General features: G+C 41.5%; 1 protein-coding gene across 1 annotated transcript in view; it reads right to left on the bottom strand.

Moving 5' to 3' along the window:
* Positions 1 to 10,777: 10,777 nt before the first annotated feature.
* Positions 10,778 to 19,407, bottom strand: part of PIK3C3 (phosphatidylinositol 3-kinase catalytic subunit type 3) — a 109,108-nt gene continuing 100,478 nt past the window's right edge. The window contains 2 exon segments of the mRNA XM_075488766.1: positions 10,778 to 11,568; positions 17,152 to 17,277. Of these exon segments, the coding sequence (XP_075344881.1) occupies positions 11,554 to 11,568; positions 17,152 to 17,277 (141 nt within the window). The 3' untranslated portion in view covers positions 10,778 to 11,553.

Here is a 19,407-nt window from a genome sequence, read left to right as displayed (position 1 = left end):
ACAAAGGGGTAAAGCTGTGGTTAGGAGAACGGGATTAGACAATCGGCTTTTAAAAGGCCTACCTGTCGGAAGACCTCCGGATAATCCCTTGCTTTTAAAACTGGTCCGAAAGGGGACCTAGTTTTCTTTCTCTTTTGCAGGGGGAGAACCAGACCGTCGCCTGCTAAAACATAGCGATCTCGTCAGAGGAGCGTTGGACCTCGATGAATACTGCCAATGTTGTAATAATAGTCCTAATATGTATTTACGATTTTTCATGTGGATGGTGGTCCTCCTCTCCCCCGGGAAAGGAGGACATGGGGGGAGTGGAAACCATATTCCTTAGAAGCTTGTGTGGGAACCAATTCATGTGTTTGCTAGAATCTGGAATAGAACCGACCAAGGGATATGTGTTGCCCTTCCCCAGTCAACCGAACAAGGATTGAGATTTCTTGTTGTTGGTGGTGGTTTTTGTTGCATTACCCCATATTATGTATAACTTGGAAAAGTTCTTAACTATAATACTGGTCCTGGCCCCCCCCCCCCCCCCCCCCCAAAAAAAAAAACCCACAAACAAACAAACAAAAAAACCCCAAACTGGCTCTTGGAGAGAGTAAGGGTTCTGATAAGGGACATGTGTATTTGTTGGGGTTATCCTTCCCGTGGATATAGAAACCGGGATGTTCTGTGCAACAAGACTTATGGTAGAGTCAAGTATTGTGGCATACCCTGTGCACACTACCCTTTGCAGAGCCTGCTGCTCACTGCAAAACCTGACATACCTGTAAAATTAGCATATCCCCAGACCCCTTGGGACTAGTTCGGGGATGTTCTAACGGGAAATTTTATTCCTGATTAGCATTGAAATATCACGCTGGTCTGAAATGTGGATTAGTCATCCCATCCTTATGCCCATCTCGTGTTTTCAGTTTCACCACCCCTCCCTGGCGAGTGTGCTGGGAAGTGGCAGAAGCCCCAAAAAACTCGATGTTGAATTTAAGCGATGGAGAATGTTGTATAACATTGTCCATCTCACAACTCCAGTACTACTGCACTCTGCTACTGCACTCTACTACTACTACTACACTCACAACATCAGTACTACTATAGAGGCAGCATGGACCAAAATGAAAGAAATTGCTGACCAAGCTGCTGAATTATTTCGATCACTCCAGCCGAAAGACTGTTTCGACGGGCATGCCCCCAGATCTTCGTTTGCTTCCCTCCTACAATCCTGGGGACTCACGGGGTGGGGGAAATGGTTAATTCAAATTGGAATAACCCTGATTTCTGTTCCTTATGACTGGCATAGCTATTGTTTATCTGCTTGCTTCTGCTTTCATTCTCTTTTCTCCTGCTGTTCACTATGTTCATATCACCACCCTGGAAGACAAAATCAAGGACCCTCCACCAACTCTTGTTGAAGATTTCGTGAACTGTGTCTTCTCGATCTTCTCTATGCGAAAATCGTCACCCTGGACGAAGATTGTATAGACAATGTTTGAGCCACGGGGTGGTGTGAGAGACTGAAAGAGTTAATGTCTCAAACATTGTGGCGATTTGAGGCGCTATTTGCATGGCGACAGCAGGTCGACGAGCATGGGGTGGGGGAGAGCAAGAGCGGGATGTGGAGAGCGGGTCGGAGGATGCGCGGTTCCAGGTTCTGCCAAACCTGACCACGTATGGCCAGCGGTCACACAGTTTATCTGAGGAAGGGGCTTGCAACCGCCCCAGAGACCCCTCACAAGCACCCCCCTCCCCCAGCGCCTGCGCAGAAGATTGAGAACTTTCTAGAACAAGAACCATGTAAGTCCTGAAGGGGTGTACCTGGAGGCAGGGATTAGCCAATAAAAGGCTTGGGCCCCCCCCCCCAGGGAAGCGCGCACACCCACCACTGGAGGATTGCCACGTCTGTCATCGTCATCGCGGGATCCAAGGGTGGTGATACTTTTTCTTTCTCTTTTCTCCTCTTTTCTTCTTTCCTTTTCTTGCTTCTCTTCTCTTTTCCTCTGCTTTTCCAATATATATATGCAAGTTTGGGATCGGGAAGCCCGGAAAATAGCTCCATTGCCAAATCGCCTTTGTTCGTTCGTTAAACTTGTCAGGTTGTTAAGTTTGTCCGTTTGTGGAATTCGCCAGTTAATAAAGTTGCTGGCCAGACTGTTCCTCTGGGTCATTGTCGTGACTCTGCTGACCACGCGGCTCTGCCGAGCAGAGATCGGCTTTTGTCGGTACTCAAACAGTCGGGGAATCGAAAAGATTCACCCCTCTCGCAACCCACCAAGTGGGACGAGACAATCTCCTATGGTTCTGGGGGGAGACCTCTCATTCTAGTTAAGTTTATGGGCATTTGAATGTAGGAAAAGTATCTCAGTGCTCAGTGACGGGGCTGTACTCCTAATACTTTACTATATGCGAAGCTCTGAACTTCTGCAGAAGTTGAACTAATGGAAACAATGATCTTTTCAAGGTAACCAGCTGGATGAAAACGTGATGGGATAAACCCTTTCTCTGAACATTCCTGTACCTATGACTCCTCTCAGAAAACAAGTATGTGACCATACAGTCAAACAAATTAAAGCCTAAATGTGATTTGGATGCACACTTAATCCACATCTCACAGTGAATTCCACTGCTCAGAGAGCAACGTAATGTCTGCATGCCAATGACTGTGACCTCCTCTTAGAGAAGGAGGTGGCCTAGTGCCTTGAACCTCTTCCCTGCCAACTAGCAAGACTTCAGACTCCCTTAAAATTATCCAAACTTCCCATGACTGGGAGATCCAGTTAGGGATGCCCTCTGTTTGGTCCTTGCAAGGAACATGCCAGTACTGGAAAACAGAATTGCCATGTGTGTATTTCAGCTTCATATAAATACCCGCATCTAAATTCCCAGCATGGTCCATGGAAATCTACTCAGTACAGTCAGTGAAATCTAATAATTTCAGAGTTAGCTCATCCTAAAATAGGCACATAAGCCTTGATTCAATTTGGCTAAAACTAAGCACACAGTGCCATTTGAAATGGCCTGGGGTAGCCAAGACCTCCATGTCAGGATGGCAAATATAACATGGAAAATATGGGTAACCCATGCTCTTCTAGAGCAATAGCTAGAGTCCAGGAGGGATATTGGTTAGATCTGGGACCTACCTTAAACAAATTTCCTTTAGAAATCCTAATCTGTGATCCAAATATCACGATATAAAGCTAAGGTTGATGATCCTTACCTGCTTGCCTGGCAAGACAAATGGGAAGGAAGAGATTATTCAGTAGTTATCCAAGGACAGCAAAGAACTGAACAGGATCTTGTAGATACTGTAATCTACAGGATTAGAACATGCATACACCTGGCAGCGTTAATCTAGTAGGATTAATTGCCCCAAATCTGTGTCTGTATGGCACCAACTGCAGTGGTCCCAGATTCCTTTTTCATGCTCCCGTATTACAGGACAGTACATTGTGTAAACTGTAGTCAAGTATGTGAGCAGTGATTGCATCTTCAGAGATATTCTAGTCCAAGGTCAACACTCTGCAGTCACAAAAATTAGGATAGCTGGTAAGCCTACCACCACACATGAGCTTGCCTTTGCACTAGTACCAACGTCATGGCTGAAAAATTGCAAGCTACAATAGTAATGCACTAGAACTCAATATGCAAAAAATTGAGTAACAAAAAGCACAATCTTTATGACTGAACAAAAGGCTCAACACTAAAACTGCTATTGAGGAGCATTAGTTAGGTACATGACCAGGGACATGGGCAACAAAATAATGAAATAGTGGAAAAACATATGCTAAGTAAGCCTTTTGTATACATACATAATGGAGATGTAAGACTGAACTGTGGGTGTCCTGATTTATGGTGATTTACAAGTCTTAAATGAGTTGGTCTTCTTGCTTATTATATAGCTCTAACTGTAAATGAGAAAATAATCCTTGGAACTCATAATTCTCAGTTGTTCTTGTACACGCCCATTTACAATCCATATGGTGTTAAACTAGGAAAAATGTACAGCTTTTAGCTATCCTTCTGGCTATATCTCTTCATTGAATAAAATAATTTATCTGTTGCAGCATATTAAATCAGGATCAGGTACCCATTAAGCTGGATGACGCGGATGCAGAAAACATGGACCCTGATAAAAAGGCCTGACAATATGTCTTGTGGCTATTGCTTGCTTAAGCTGAAAAACTGATCATCTTATTTTGCTGTATTTCAGTTAAGCTTTCTGTTTGTATGTACAGAACTTTAGGATTATTTAATGAAAGGAAAGAAACATTTTAATTCTCCCTATTTTTACTACAGCTTTCTAAGACAGAAGGATGGAGAGAACTGCCAGAACAGTGTTTGACAGGAACAGGAGTTCCAGCAAGTACATTTCTTCAGGCATCTTTCAACTCTAACGTATGGAACAAATACAAGCCAACAAACCAAGGCTGAATGCAAAATGCAATCAAAACACATTGTTATTTGGCAGATTACAATGGCACTTCCCAGATCCATCTGAAATTAAAGCCCCAAGCTACGGTACTTCTTGTGTGAGACAAGCTAAAAACAGGTCCTGCACCACTGAGTTTACAGAGCTGGGAGGGAAATGGAAGTTCAAAATGTGAAAAATCTTCAAGGCCAATGGACAACAAAAGCCACAGCCAGGACTGTAACACAGAGTCTCTCAGCTATTATTTCAAAAGTAGTGTCTGTCAAGTTAGAAACAGAATGGGAGCTAAGACCTGTCATCTCCTTGTTTGCAGAGTAAGATGCCACTCAGCACCTTGTTATTGGCATGTTGTTTGCAACTTGAAAAAGATAAATGCAATATGGCCCAATATCCTTGAAAAGATACCACCTACAGGTTTTAGTAAATTGTGTGGACCAACCACACAAAACACCTCCGAACTACATAACCACATTGTTTTTCCCCATTCAGAATTTCAACAAGTACAGCTCTTGTGGTATCCAGCTCTCTACCATGTATTTAATTTTTAAAACTACCTCATTTCTTATCCCAAGGTCTGTTGCTGTGCTTCCCCTTGGAAAAGAAACTGAATTAACTTCCAGTTTAATGCTGCCTTGGCAGAACCTGGTCAGAGACCTCAGCTGAATCACTCCTTTAAAGAAAGAGCTTCCTGCCATGCATGCTGCTGTCCTCAACCCTTGAGGTTGGTGAATGAATCAGATAATCATTACAGCATCAACCATCTTTTCACCTCTGCTGGGTCAGAAAACTTAGTATCCGCGTCAGTCACTGTATGATCAGACCTAAGCGTCAGAAGTGAAACAGTTATCCACACAAGAATGGCTCCCAGCAGGGACAGCCAAAGGGAAGAAAAAGCCCAAGTTTAAGCTGAAATGGAAGCTGCCTACCTCAAGGAATAGACACTGCTACTAGACCAGTTGTGCTTTCGTCAGAAATCTCTCCCTGGTATGTCAGTTGACGATGATACAGCATTAGAAAGGTGACAGATGGCTGACTGGACTGAATGAGTACAGTTGACATCACCAGATATGGGGAAAAAAACCAATCCAGTATTTACTGGAAGAGAAAAAAAGCTCTGTCCCTGTCCTGGGGACACAGTGCCCCTGTCACAGGGCGCTACAACACCAGCTAGGCAAGATAAGTAGGCGCCTCTCTATACCTGCATGCAGACATGGAGCTTGTTATTCCACCTAAAGTTCAAAGGGAAGTAGTTTGTGAATGGTTTGTTAAAAGCAGAGATTTTCCCTAATTACTTCCCATCTTCTCAGCTAGAAAACTGTTTATCTATGACTGTGCCAGAAAATAAACCTATTAAAAAAAAAAAGCCATTTTTTCTTTTGCAATATGGGTTCTTCAGTCTCTAATCAGTGAGAGATGTTATATTAAACAGACATGGGAGAGAAAAGCCTTTGGTTACAATTAACTTCACAATCTGATTCCCAGTGAAAGAAGACACACTGAAAAAAGGACTGCACAAAAAGTCTTCCTATTTTATAGATCAAGGACAGATGAAGCAGCTTGTTTGACACTGTGGAATGTGTATCCGTATGATTTACACATTCCAATTAATGTGTAAGCACCTAGCGAGATGGGGAAAGTGCCATTATTCGACTGTCACTCTGAGGACTACAGGCTGGAGCAAACTGAATGGCTCGCCCATGGAAGAACTGATCCCAGAGCTCCCCAGTCCCCACGTTGGCTCAGCCCTCCCTTCACATAGCTTTACTTTCCGTGCACTGTAGTTTATGAATTGAACATCCTCCTCAGAGCAAGTCTGTAAAATCACCATCTTCTGATCCCTCACCATTGATGAGGGGGATGGGGAAAAAATTAGGACAAATACGTTTCTGTCAAGGGAAGGAATTCAAAGTGGCTCTGTTAAATTTTGCACAACGTCTAATTGTGGAGAGGTTTTATTCAGAATTTAAGTACCTCCCTGTGGTATAGCTTAATCCACTTTGGAAAGGACCATCCTGCACACAGCTTAACTGATTAATGCCTGTGTGTAGATGAGCTATGAATTCCTCTCCAAGCAACATTCCTGCTGTTTCAGGTTTGAACCCATGCAGGCGAACCAATTTCCTGCTCAATACTCTAGAAGCAACTGGGATTAGGTATTTTACCCTCCAAAGTGAAATTTCTTCCCCCCCCCAGCAGAGTCCCTTCTAAATCATGGATGCTTGGAAGGACAGGAGGACACCAATACTGCACTTCAAGTAGCTTCACTATTACAAAGAATCATCACATCAGCTGAAGAGGTTACAAAAATCTATTTTAACACAATCCACCTGCAATCTGTTTTCAATGACTCCCTTAAGACTCCTTAAATGTACACGCTTCAGATAGATACTTCATAATAACCATGGTATTTTACCATCCACTGATGATAAGGGTCTTGTGAGTAAAACCTTTGCTGACTACAAAAGGAAGGCCATTTAGCCATACTACCTCTCTTTGCTGCTACCCCACTCTGCAAGGAGGTGTTAAGATTCCCATTCTCTGTTCCTACTTCCCTTTTCCAAAGCCATTATTCCCTCAAAGCCTTGCAAAAGTGCTTTTTATTTTAGATTGCACACAAGAAGAACAAAGCCAGGTAACTGTCTATAAGAACAAGGACATTTCTTGCCAAAAGGATATATACCTTTTATATTAAAGCTAAGAGCCCATCCCTCTCTTTCCCACTCCACTTCCCCCCACCCCCAATACTATTTTGGCAATTACTGCTTCTTGCCCAAAAAAAGAAAAAAGGATGACTGTACCACTTTCTGCTCCTGAAGCACTGGCAATTGAAAACAACCAATGACAGTGTATAGGTATGTGAGAGACTGAGAGAGTTAATGTCTCAAACATTGTGGAGAGATAAGGCGTGATTTGCATGGCGACGGCAAGTCGGCTAGCTTGGGATGGGGAGAGCTCATCGGAGGAGAGACTAAAAGAAGTATTGTCTTGTGAGACACTGAAAAAGGTACTGTCTTAAGCGAGATAAGGTGCAGCAAGGTGCAGCAAGTCGGCTAGCACGGGATGAGAAGAGCGTCGGAGGATGCGCAGTTACCATATACGGCCAGAGGTCACACAGACTTTATCTAAGGAATGGGCCTGCAACCACCCGAAACTTGGAATGAAACTCCTCGAGACCACCCCCCTCCCCCAGCGCCTGCGAACTTTCGAGGACCAGAACAACATAAGTCCTCCAGGGGCGTGACCTGAGGCAGGGATTAGAGTATAAAGAGGCACCCTCCCCAGGGAATGGTGCGGGCCCATCACTGGAGGATTGCCACGTCTGTCATCATCATCGCGGGATCCAAGGGTGGTGATACCTTTCCTTTTCTTTATCCTCCTCTCTTCTCTTTTCCTTTTCTCACTTCTCTCTTCCTCTACTCTTCCACTATATATATATCCGGGTATGTGAGTTTTGGATGAATTGTGACGGGTTGCCTGGAAAATAGCTCCATTGCCAAATTGCCTCTGTTCGTTCGCTGAGCTTGCTAGTTCGTTAAGTTTGTCTGTTTGTCTAGTTTGCTAGTTAATAAAGTTGCTAGTCAGACTGTTCCTCTGAGTCATTGTTGTGACTCTACTGGCCTGTGGCTCTGCCGAGCAGAGATTGGCCTTTGTCGGTACACAAATCCCCGGGGAATCAAAAGATTCACCCATCTCACAACCCACCGAGTGGGACGAGACAAGGTAAGGGAGGAAAAAAAAGATGGAACAATTTCTTTTGCTTCTCTCACCCTCAATCCTAACAGAAAGACCACCAGAGATTCCAGAAGAAAATAAAATCAGGATGAAACCAAGATGGATGTCGAAAGGCAAATAATGCACCCACAAGCTGGCTTTATAGTACTTTTTATCTCTAGTTATACAAAATACAACTGCTGGGTAAAACAAGCCCATGGCAAAATTATTTTTTGACTGTTCTGTTTCTTTTTCTCCTGCAATGCTTCCTGGAGAGACTTAACAGGATGACTTTTGACAAGTTATTCTGCAACACAACTGGTACAGCTTGGTTTCCTACCAACTGCTGCATCATGCTTTGATACACGTGATGGAGCTCACAGCCTCACTCTACATAGAATTTTGTGTGTGTATGCCCCCCCCCCGCATATGTATACACACAAATACATGTGCAGGGTGATACTGCTGTCTGACATTCCCTGGTGACCTTCCACTGACTGGGGATCTACCTTTGTGAAACATGTAGGAATTTCACCTTTAAGATTTGTACCCCTCAAGTCAAAATTGGTAGTAGTTATTCAAGGGATTCAGAAGTTAGAGACAGACACATAATATACTCACAGTATTGATTGCATAGAGATATTGAGCTGTGATAGATAACCCATTAAATTAAACATTCTTACTCCAGTTCGTCAAAGCTTTAGACTAACATATCAAAAAAGAAAACCCTTCATTCAAACCAAAATAGCTTATTCCCCCCAGTTTTTGTGGGGTTTTTTGTTTGTTTTTGTTTTACTTTAAATAGATGATGCTGCACGAAGTGCTAAGAGCCATTAGATTTTACAAAATAAAGTCAGAACTTATTTTGTATATCAGGATTTAAAAAAAAAATCTATTGATATGTGGACTTCTAAGAACCATTTCCAACATTATTTGGTATTTAGAAGACAAGACTTAAAGTAATGAATTTACTTACATCTAGTATGTTGTAGCAGTCCCAGTGCTGTCCTGTTCTTCATGCTGTAAGGGTTCATAGGAGCTGGGAACAGAATATGTAGATCATCCCAAAAACAGTCACTAGTTCAATCAGAAACACATCCAGACAGTTTGTCAGCACTCAGCTGGTACGCATCTACAAAATTCTTTGGAAAATACACTGAAAAAATATGCAAGGTCACTCAACAAGCAGAAACACAGATGAGCACACTGGTTAGATTATGTTCCACTGACTCAGGCAAGCTTTTCCTTTTCTGTGCCTGAGGTTCTCCATTTATGAAGTGGTCAGTGATTTACAGTGAAGTCAGGGTCTTCCTAAGCCTTACATATCACACTCAGATTCCATTTCGGTGCACATGCTAACATTTATAACTGATTTAGTGTATAGTTTTAATAGACTGTTGCATAGTCCAGCATATGAACAGGTTATTATATTCATTTTAAACCACAAGACATAGTGAACAACCATGCATTCATTCCTAATGTGTTTATAAAAGTTACATTTAACACTTTATAAACCTCTTTGCAAAGTGGAATGTGCTGTAGGATAGGGTTGATGATGTCTTTTGGGTTTTAACAAGGAGTCATCCTTGGCTTGTCTGGTCAACTGGTGCAGAGCAGCTCATGCCCATATTCTTCATAAGTAGTCTTGGGCAAGGGGAAGAGGAAGTCTTCTTCAAAAGAAGAGTTTTCTTCAAAAGAACTGGAGGGAAAGTCCTAGAACATATACAGTGGAAAGGGCTGGAGATCGGGAGTCAAGAACTCAGCCAAATGAAGTGTGGCCACATCATACAAATCAACAAGTTGTGTGAGTACATAGAATGCCCCTTCAAAACAAATTTTAAAAGACAATTTTTTTGGTAGAATTTTCTTTGAATGTCTGAAAATTCCATGCTTTCAAAAATACCCTTATAAGATAACACAAAGTACTGTATGGAGAATGAGTTCATGGGAAATGGAGGCAGTAGAGAAATACGTATTTTTGCCAGATGAAGCAAGACAAAAAAAACCACAAGAAAATGATAATTACTACTTCTCCAAAGAAGAGTCAACTAAAGAGAAGAGGTACTATTGTGGCTCCTCTGTGGCATTGTGTTTTGCCAGCTAACACAAGCACTAAGTAACTAGGGTAATACAGTTCCTCTAAGTCACACATACGGGGAAAAAGGGGCTGAACCAATGTTGTGCTTAACTAGCAAATTTAGGTAATATGCTGAAACAACTAAGGGCCCATCACAGCCCTAGTGGATTTTCCTCCATCAAAGCTCTTCTGGTGTTTGCTAGCAAAAGCAGCACAAAGCAAGACTGACTCACAAATATCAGTCATTCAGATTCAAATCAGTCCTTCTTATCTTTATAATTGGGAGGGATTTCTTCCTGACTTAAATTATTATTAAAAAAATACAGTAGTGTAAGAGCACCCTTTGAAGAGATCCACACATTTATGAAGAGCTAATTACATTGTTGATCATTCAAAACAGATTCATTATGAACTCAACATGTGGCACAAAAGTCATTTTATGAGTGGCCTTATTCCTGCATCAAGCAAACTGAGAAGTGAAAATCCTTGCAAAAAGCCAAGAGTTATGAACATAATATTCTAGTATGCCATGTCTCAGCAGGTAAGATTAAAAAGACAAAACAGAACACCTCAAGACTGCAACAACAAAGAGTTTATTAGAGTCAAGAATACATAATCACTGTACAGAAAACATTCAGAGTCTAAGTGTGAAATACTCAACCGCTTACTGTGCATTCCGGTTGCTGAGCCTGTTAGTGATGATTTAATTGGCTGCCTACAGCTGGCTAACTTATCAGCACTTAAAAACATTTTTGTAAGCAGGGAAGAAATTATTGTCCTTTCTAAACGATAACATTGCCCAAGGTGGGAAATAAAGGATCATACAAATTACATTTAAAACTTACTCAAGGAACAAAGTTGGTGGGAAGGGAAGAGAGGAGATTGCCATACTTTTGTGTTTTTTCTGCACCGAGGAACTGTAGCCTCACTGCTGTAACTTTGTACATACTCGTGTTCGGTACAGCAATGATTTCTATTTTTAAATAAGAAAATATATTAACAGGTACAAGAATTTACCATCAAATCCAGCCTCTTCCAGTTATCTTTGGCTTGAGAGGAAGTTGCTTACTTCAACCTTTGAGGCTCAAATGTTTTCGTTGGAAAGAAATGCCATAGCATCTGAGCCCCAAAGACGGTATAAACAACCATTTTCCTTTAAAAAATGGTTGGTTTTAAACCTTCAGTGAATGGAGACTCAAAAAGCTTCTCTACCTCCTGAGCTCTCAGTTCTCCATGCTACCAAACCTGCAGCTCTTGCCTTCCAAAACTGTTTGGTGAAGTCCACAAGGGCTTGAAAAAGTCTCTTTCTTGAGCATTTGCTTGTTTCCACCACAGGCAGGCAAAAGGCTCATTTTCTCCGATACTAAAAGAAAACAAAAAGCACATAGCACAAAAGTTATGTGTAAATTGTACTCTGTGTTTAAAAACATGGTGAAATGCCTAAAGGCAGGCAATTTTCACAACCCTTCAGGAGAACAAACGGCATAGAAACCAACTCTATCTGCCCCTTGACAAATGTTTTCATCCAATCTACACAATCCTGCTGGTAGATGTTCCCTATTTTATTCTTGCATTAAATAGGAGGAAAACAGAAGCCTTGTGGTGATACTTTCTCTTTCTCTTTCCTCCTCTCTTCTCCTTTCCGTTTCTCCCTTCTCTCTTCCTCTGCTCTTCCAATATATGCAAGTTTGGGATAAATTGTGACGGGTTGCCCGGAAAATAGCTCCATTGCCAAATCGCCTCTGTTCGTTCGTTGAGCTCGCCAGTTCGTTAAGTTTGTCCGTTTGTGGAATTCGCCAGTTCATAAAGTTGCTGGCCAGACTGTTCCTCTGAGTCATTGTTGTGACTCTACCGACCACACGGCTCTGTCAAGCAGAGATCGGCTTTTGTCGGTACACAAAGCCTCGGGGAATCGAAAAGATTCACCCATCTCGCAACCCACCGAGTGGGATGAGACAGTGGGACACCCCTCATCCCCCAAGCTTTCACTTTTGTAATCACTGCTTAACATGAGTCCTGAATGCAACTGACTTGACTTGTAAATTTACAAGGGAAATAAAATGTGAAATTAGTCATTTCAACTGGAGATTGTTTCCTTCCTCTACAGAAATAAATAATGCTGCTAAAATGAAAATTACTCTCCAGGGAGAAATGGCTATCCAGTCTTCATTAGTATCAACTGAAATTAGTATGCACTTTTTCTCCTCTTGAGCACTATTGTACAACACCATTAATTTATTCTAAATGTTACATTTATTTACTTTTGAGACAACAGGTTTTGATAACCATTAAGGAGACAAGTACTACATAAAAAGGTCTGTAAAATATCTGATAAAATAATAGATTAGAGATGCATTAGAAACTAAACTAAAGGCTTCATAACACAGCTTTGAACTGAACTCAATTTACAGTATTGTTACAAAAGAACAATACCAAGCTGATGCCAAAATATCTAGATTGCTTTATTCAAGAGCTTTACTTACTACAGAGTGACATATAGAATGCTGATACACAACAGTTATTATAATAACCAACCTTATTAAAAAACTCTTAACTGCTGCAGTAGACAGCACAGATTCCTCGTAGGCCTATTTTGGAGGCAGTAAAAGAATAAATATCTATTGATAAACAAGAAAACATGCTGAAGGGCATTTCAAATGAAAAACTGTGTGGCATTAGGCCAAAATCTGCTGTTTAAGTATGTGTCATAATACCTGTGTAGTGGTTTTGGCTTTTTTAGTTTTTTTTGTTTTGTTTTGTTTTTTTGTTTTGACAACTTATATTACTGTTAAGAGCAAGGCCATTGGAAATTCAGTGCAGCATTATACATGAACAAATTGAAAGCTTCACTTGGCTATTGTGTAAGATGATGTCTTTACAGTAAATTCAATGATGCATTAATTGTTCATTTGTTCAACGATTTACAGACTCCGTGAAGACTCCAGCAGCAAATTCTTAAGACCGCCTCAGACAAAGAGGAAAGATAATGATTTTGACTAATGAAGTACTAAATATCACTAAAAAGTGTCCTATCTCACTTGTAATATAAAGACAATAGACATTAATTACATTTTATTTTGAGGGATTTTTTTATAAGTTTTTTTTTAAAAAAATATAAATAGAGCTCAGATTCTTAAGACTTGTCAACTGCTGGTTAATTTGTGACTATTCTTTTTGTATCCTCCTCAAACTTATAAGCATCCAGTATTCTTGCAGGGGGAAGCCTGCAAGTGTAATTATTTACAGAACATGAATGAAGGCAATGATCTCAACTCCAAAACTAGCAGAAGAATCCTATATCACATAGAGCCAAGAGACGCCTTAAACACTTACAAAGCAACACGATTGTTTTCATTTTAGGCACTCGATCCCAAAAGTAGAAAGGAAAGCTAAAAGCACATAGGTAGCAAACTCTGCAGCAGCACATGAGGAGAGCTCAGGGCCTCAGGAAAAACAGCCCAAAAGTCTCCATGCTGGAACCCAGCATCAGCCAGCTGGAGAGGTAAAAACCCCAAAATGAGACAACTGGATCAGGCTTGCATTAGTGGCTGTCACATCTGCTCATTTGGTATCCAAAGTGCAATACACACTGTGGGGCTTGCTTTTTAACTCCCAAAATATGAATGAAAGATGCAATTGGTGCCTGCTGCTGTATGTATCAGCCTGTTGCTTAGAACACCATTCCTGGGAGCTAGAAGCCTGGGGTTCAAATTCTTGTGTACTTTTAAATATTCTGAACAAATCTGTCCTGTGATTTTAAAAGCAGTTGTAAGTGCTGAAGAAAGGTCAAGCAAAACCAAGCCTGAATGGAAAAAGAAAAGGTCACCTAAATCAAACCTGTAAACTCTGATTAATACAGCTTCACAAATGCAATAACAATTATCTGGGAGAGTCTGGCAGTCACCTAAAACCAATGAAGTAAAAAGACATGTCTTAAAAAAAGTGACTGTCAGTATGTGATTAAAAGAAAGGTCTACACATATATTGGAGGCAATTAAAATTTTAATCTTGAATCTTTGTAATGGCTTTTTAAATTTTTCTTTTGAACCCCAAGGTAGATGCTAGGCATTTTTCACTGTCTAATGAAATTACCATCCTCCATCCTATGATCAAAGTAATCCATAATGAATGACAACAAATTTTGCAACATTTTCATATAATTACACTCCTTTTTCCCACATCACGTAAAAGATCACCTTTATTAAATATATATGCAGATGGAAATGACATTTTTGCTTCTTAACCTGCACTGTAGTGTGATTTTTCAAAATAAAAATTAAGTTTGCAGAAAACAACAGATTAGTTGGAAGACCTTTAGCAAAATGGATAGCCATAAAAATAGTTCTCCTCAGTTTCTAGCAGAATTTGATCAGTCTTTTGAAGAAAGAATCAATAAAAAAAGCTGGGATAATGACTGGCTTTTCAGATCAGTTTCATTTTTCCTTTCAATTCAATTTCTTGTCGTGAGTCTAATACTTAAGGCAAACAGTGTAATATCTTAAATCCCTGATAAACACAAACTAAATGTCAGGTGGCTTTAAGGAAAAAACACTAAATTCAAAGAAGAAATGCTTTTGTGAATACAGTTTTATTCAACATGAGAATTAAACATTTTATTGTCTTACTGTGGCTTGTAGTAAGACAGCACATGTGTGGTTAAACATTTCATTCTCCACACTAGAGCAAGGGTAAATTTTAATAATAAAAATAGTGGAGACAATAATCTATTGCCACCCCACACCATTAGCAAGAATCAAATAATGCATGAGGGTGGATGGGACCTCTGGAGATCATTTAGTCCAACCCCCCTGCTCAAGCAGGATCAAACACAACAGGTTGCTCAGAACATTGTGCTATTGGATTTTAAGTATCTCCACAGATGGAGACTCCGCCACCTCTCTGGGAAACCTGTCCCAGTGTTTGATTACCCTCACAGTAAAATAAAGTTCTTTATGTTTAGATGAAGTTTCCTGTCTTTCACTTTGTGCCCATTGTCTCTTGTCCTATCACTGGGCACCACTGAAAAGAGTCTGACTCCATCTTCTTTACTCCCTTCCATCAGGTATTTATATGCATTGATAAGATCCCCCTGAGTCTTCTCTTCTCCAGGCTGAACAGTCCCAGCTCTCTCACCCTCTTCTCGTATGACAGATGCTCCAAGCGCTTGATCATCTCCATGGCCCTTTGCTTGACTTGCTCCAGCACGTCCATGTCTCTCCTGTACTGGGGAGCCCAAAAGGGGCATGGCACTCCAGATGCATCTCACATAGCACTGGGTAGAGGGGAAAGATCACCTCCCTCTACCTGCCAGCAACACTAACTAATGTGGTCAACGAAGCTGGTGGCCCTTCTTTGCCACAAGATCACATTGCTGCATCATGTGCAACTTGTCCACCACTTCAGGGCTTTCTCTGAAAAGCTGCTTCCCACCTCATCACCTGCCCCCCTTGCCCATGCTTGCGCATGGGGTTAGTCCACACCAGGTGCAGTACTTGGCATTTCCCTTTGGTGAACTTCATGAGGTTCCTGTGCGGTCATTTCTCCAGCCTGTCAAGGTCCCTGTGAATGGCAGCACACGCTTCCAGTGTGTCTGCTACTCCTCCCAGTTTTGTATTGTCTGCAAACTTTCAGAGGGTGCAGTTCATCCCATCATCCAGGCCATTAATGAAGATGTTAAACAATTTGACCTCAGTATCAACCCTTGGAGTACACCACTAGTGACTGCCCTCCAGATGGAGTTTGTGCCACTGATCACAACCTTCTAATTCCAGCACACCGGCCAGTTTCCAATCCACGTCAGTGTCCATTTCTCTAGTCTATATTGCTCCGCTTTGTTTATGAAGATATTATGGAAGACAGTATCAAAGCCTTGCAAAAGTCAAGATAAAGAATACCTACAGCTCTCACCCAGTCCACTGAGCTAGCCATTTTATCTTCGGCGGCTATCAGGCTGGTCAGGCATGATTTCCCTTTTGTAAATTCATGCTGGCTACTCCCAATCACCTTGAATCTATTCTGCAGGTGCAGATCTGCAGGTAGAGCAGAAGCCATCCCTCCTAATACCAGAAGTCTCAAGGTTCCAGCCGTCACCATCCTGGGAGTCTCTATTTCCTAACTTGATGAGCACAACATATTCTTGCTCCTCCTTCAATGCAGCTAGAGGTTCAGGCTCTTCTATCTCCAAGGTCTTGGGGAAGATCTGGTCAATCTCTTTCTTGTCAGCCCTGATACTGTGCAGTTTGCTGACCTACTCCCACAGCTCCTTTACTTGGTGATGTAGACATGCCACCACTGCACAGTTCCTGCAAGCAAGGAGCCCAATTCCCACTGCCCCAGAAAGAGGTCTCAGCCACCCCCTACAGCCCCAAATCTGAAAAACTGCATTCTCCCTTGGGAACTCCATCTGTGTTGAGGCCTCTGACATAGGGGATAGCTGCTAACGTAGCTGCTGAGGACCATGTTCTGCGGTACACTGTCAACACTGCAGAGGATGTGGATGCTGTTATGAGCAGAGTTCCTGGCCCCTTCTGTGCACCCTGCTGTGCAGGCTGCTGCATCTGTTAATGATCAAAATAACTAGCTGGAATGCACAGTTCAGGAAGTCTAGCAAAGTTAGGAAAGAAAGGAAGTTTATTCTCATTCCTTTACTTTGGGAATGAAAGCTAAGGAAATTCTGGATCCCTCACTCAGAACTCCAGCTTTCCAATTTGCAGTTCTTACCCTTGGTAATACAACCAGTTACATCCCACTTAATATGTTTGCTAAGGTGCTTTAAAGAATTTTCTAGGACCACTAAAAGCCAGTCCTGGCAGCAAGAACACACTTTTAACTTGTTGGAAAATGAACTAAAACATCATAAACAATGAAGTTAAATCTTGAACCTACCACTCGCAACCTCTCACATTACTCAGCTTTTACAGAGATCACCAACCGAGAGATATCTCACCTGTGCAAACTTGTGTATCTGCTCCACCACAGCTGCAAAGTGGGCATGGACACTTTCATCAATTAGACTCTGCATATAATGGACAGCTTCTTCATCAGACAGGTCCAAATGAAACCTGTCCTGCACCTGGAATGGGGGCAGAGATGACAAAAATTAATTCAATTCAACAGTTAAAACATACACTATGCTATCTGAACTATACAGTAGCAGACTGTCCTGGTTTCAGCTGAGATAGAGTTAATTTTCTTTATAGTGGCTGGTATGGGGCTATGTTTTGGATTTGTGCTGAAAACAGTGTTGATCATACAGAGATGTTTTAGTTGTTGCTGTACTAGTCAAGGACTTTTCAGCTTCCCATGCTCTGCCAGGTGCAGAAGAAGCTGGGAGGGGACACAGCCAGGATAGTTGATCCAAACTGACCAAAGGGCTATTCCATACCACATGACGTCATGCTCAGTATATAAAGCTGGGGAAGAAGAAGGAAGGGGGACATTTGGAGTGATGGCGTTTGACTTCTCAAGTAACCATTACGCGTGATGGAGCCCTGCTTTCCTGGAGATGGCTGAACACCTGCCTGCCCCTGGGAAGTAGTGAATGAATTCCTTGCTTTGCTTTGCTTGCGTGCGCAGCTTTTGCTTTCCCTATTAAACTGTTTTTATCTCAACCCTCAAGTTTTCTTACTTTTGCTCTTCTGATTCTCTCCCCCATCCCACTGGGGGGGAGTGAGCGAGCAGCTGCATGGTGCTTAGCTGCTGGCTGGGGATAAACCACGACAACCAGTTAGTCTCTTTGAAGAGTATGCTGCTTTAATTCCATGCTCCTGCACCTCAGGTTGGAGGCAACGTCGGAAAGATCTTGTCACGAAAACAAGGTTTTACAAACTTGTGTCAACTTTTAGTGTGAATACGATTTAAGGGTCGGGGGAAGAATGTTGACAAAAAGACTGCTGGAACAGCAACTAAATGTTTCCTATCAAGAATAATAGCTTAACTTCATCAGGACAAACTCAAGTCAGATGGTTGTAGCGGATTGATGCACGGACTCCGATAGAGGGGTAAATCGAAGACCCTTTATTGAAAATATTCCATGGCCTATATACTTTCTAATTGTTTATACACGCGCTCCTGAGAGAACTCTTATTGGTCTACCTGTCTTGTCCACGCGCCCCCCATGCATCCCTTCAGCTAATACGATTGGCTATCTCCCTGCAACCCTGCAGTTCCTTCCCCCACAACAAAAGTGTTCCAGACGCACTTTCGGACATGACCCGGACCCTCAGTACTTCAATCTTGTTAACCCTTTCACTCCCGCAATGCCTAATTCCTCCTCAGATGGTCTTCTACATATTGGTCTTTTGTAGCAATGTAGAAAATATAGGACAAAATATATGAGATGTAACTTGTTTCAAAATCAGAGATGGTTTTGATCCTCCTGATTCTGAAAGGTTACAGATTTCCATTTAACCTCTCATTCTGTACTATGGGATAAAACCCAAACAAACCCAAAGAGGGAAGAATGACAAATTTTTGGTGCTCTTGGACATCACATGGCAGCTTTTGTAGGACTATTTAAAGAATCATTTTTCCTTTATTTGTAGAACTTCATAATTGTGAAACATTCATTGCATGTGAAAAACTAATGTAACTGCTCAAATATTAAACTCTGTATCCTTGATTTTTTGCTTTGGTTTGGTTTTGAGGGAAGTGACTTGGTCAGTTGCAGTAGATTAAATCATTCATGTAGGTAATTGATCCCCTTCAACCCATTTTATGCAGAGAAATTGCAAACAATTAAATTGGCTTTCTCAAACAACAACGTAAAAAGGCATTTTTGCTTTTACGAAATAGATTAAGGAAGCAATTAGTTGTTTAAGATGTCTTGCCCCTAGCATTTCTTGGATGTTTATCCTATAATTGTGTGTCTCTGATCTGGTTAGTTTAAATTTGTTTTGTTGTGACCTTTTATAGTGCTTCTATGTTGATTGGAATTACATGCATACAAACAAAATTTGAATCCTCCTGTCCTTTCCTCTTCTGCTGCTGGGGGGGAACGTGGGAGGAATGTATCCTTCACATTCCTTGCTAAAAAAGGAAAGTCTTAAGATATTTTTTTTAAAAAACATGCCTAGATCACACTTTTGGTAAGTGGAAATGGTATGTTCTAACTGTTGAGTCCTAGACAGTGAGTAACTGCTTTTAGAAGCTTTAGAATTGCTTCTTTTCTACCAAACTTAAGGAATGTGAAGAGACTTCTGGT

Source organism: Mycteria americana, assembly GCF_035582795.1.
Source record: "Mycteria americana isolate JAX WOST 10 ecotype Jacksonville Zoo and Gardens chromosome Z unlocalized genomic scaffold, USCA_MyAme_1.0 Scaffold_18, whole genome shotgun sequence".
NCBI classification, from domain to species: domain Eukaryota; kingdom Metazoa; phylum Chordata; class Aves; order Ciconiiformes; family Ciconiidae; genus Mycteria; species Mycteria americana.
Note: the sequence above shows the minus strand (reverse complement) of the source record. Positions and strands in the feature narration are given on the sequence as shown.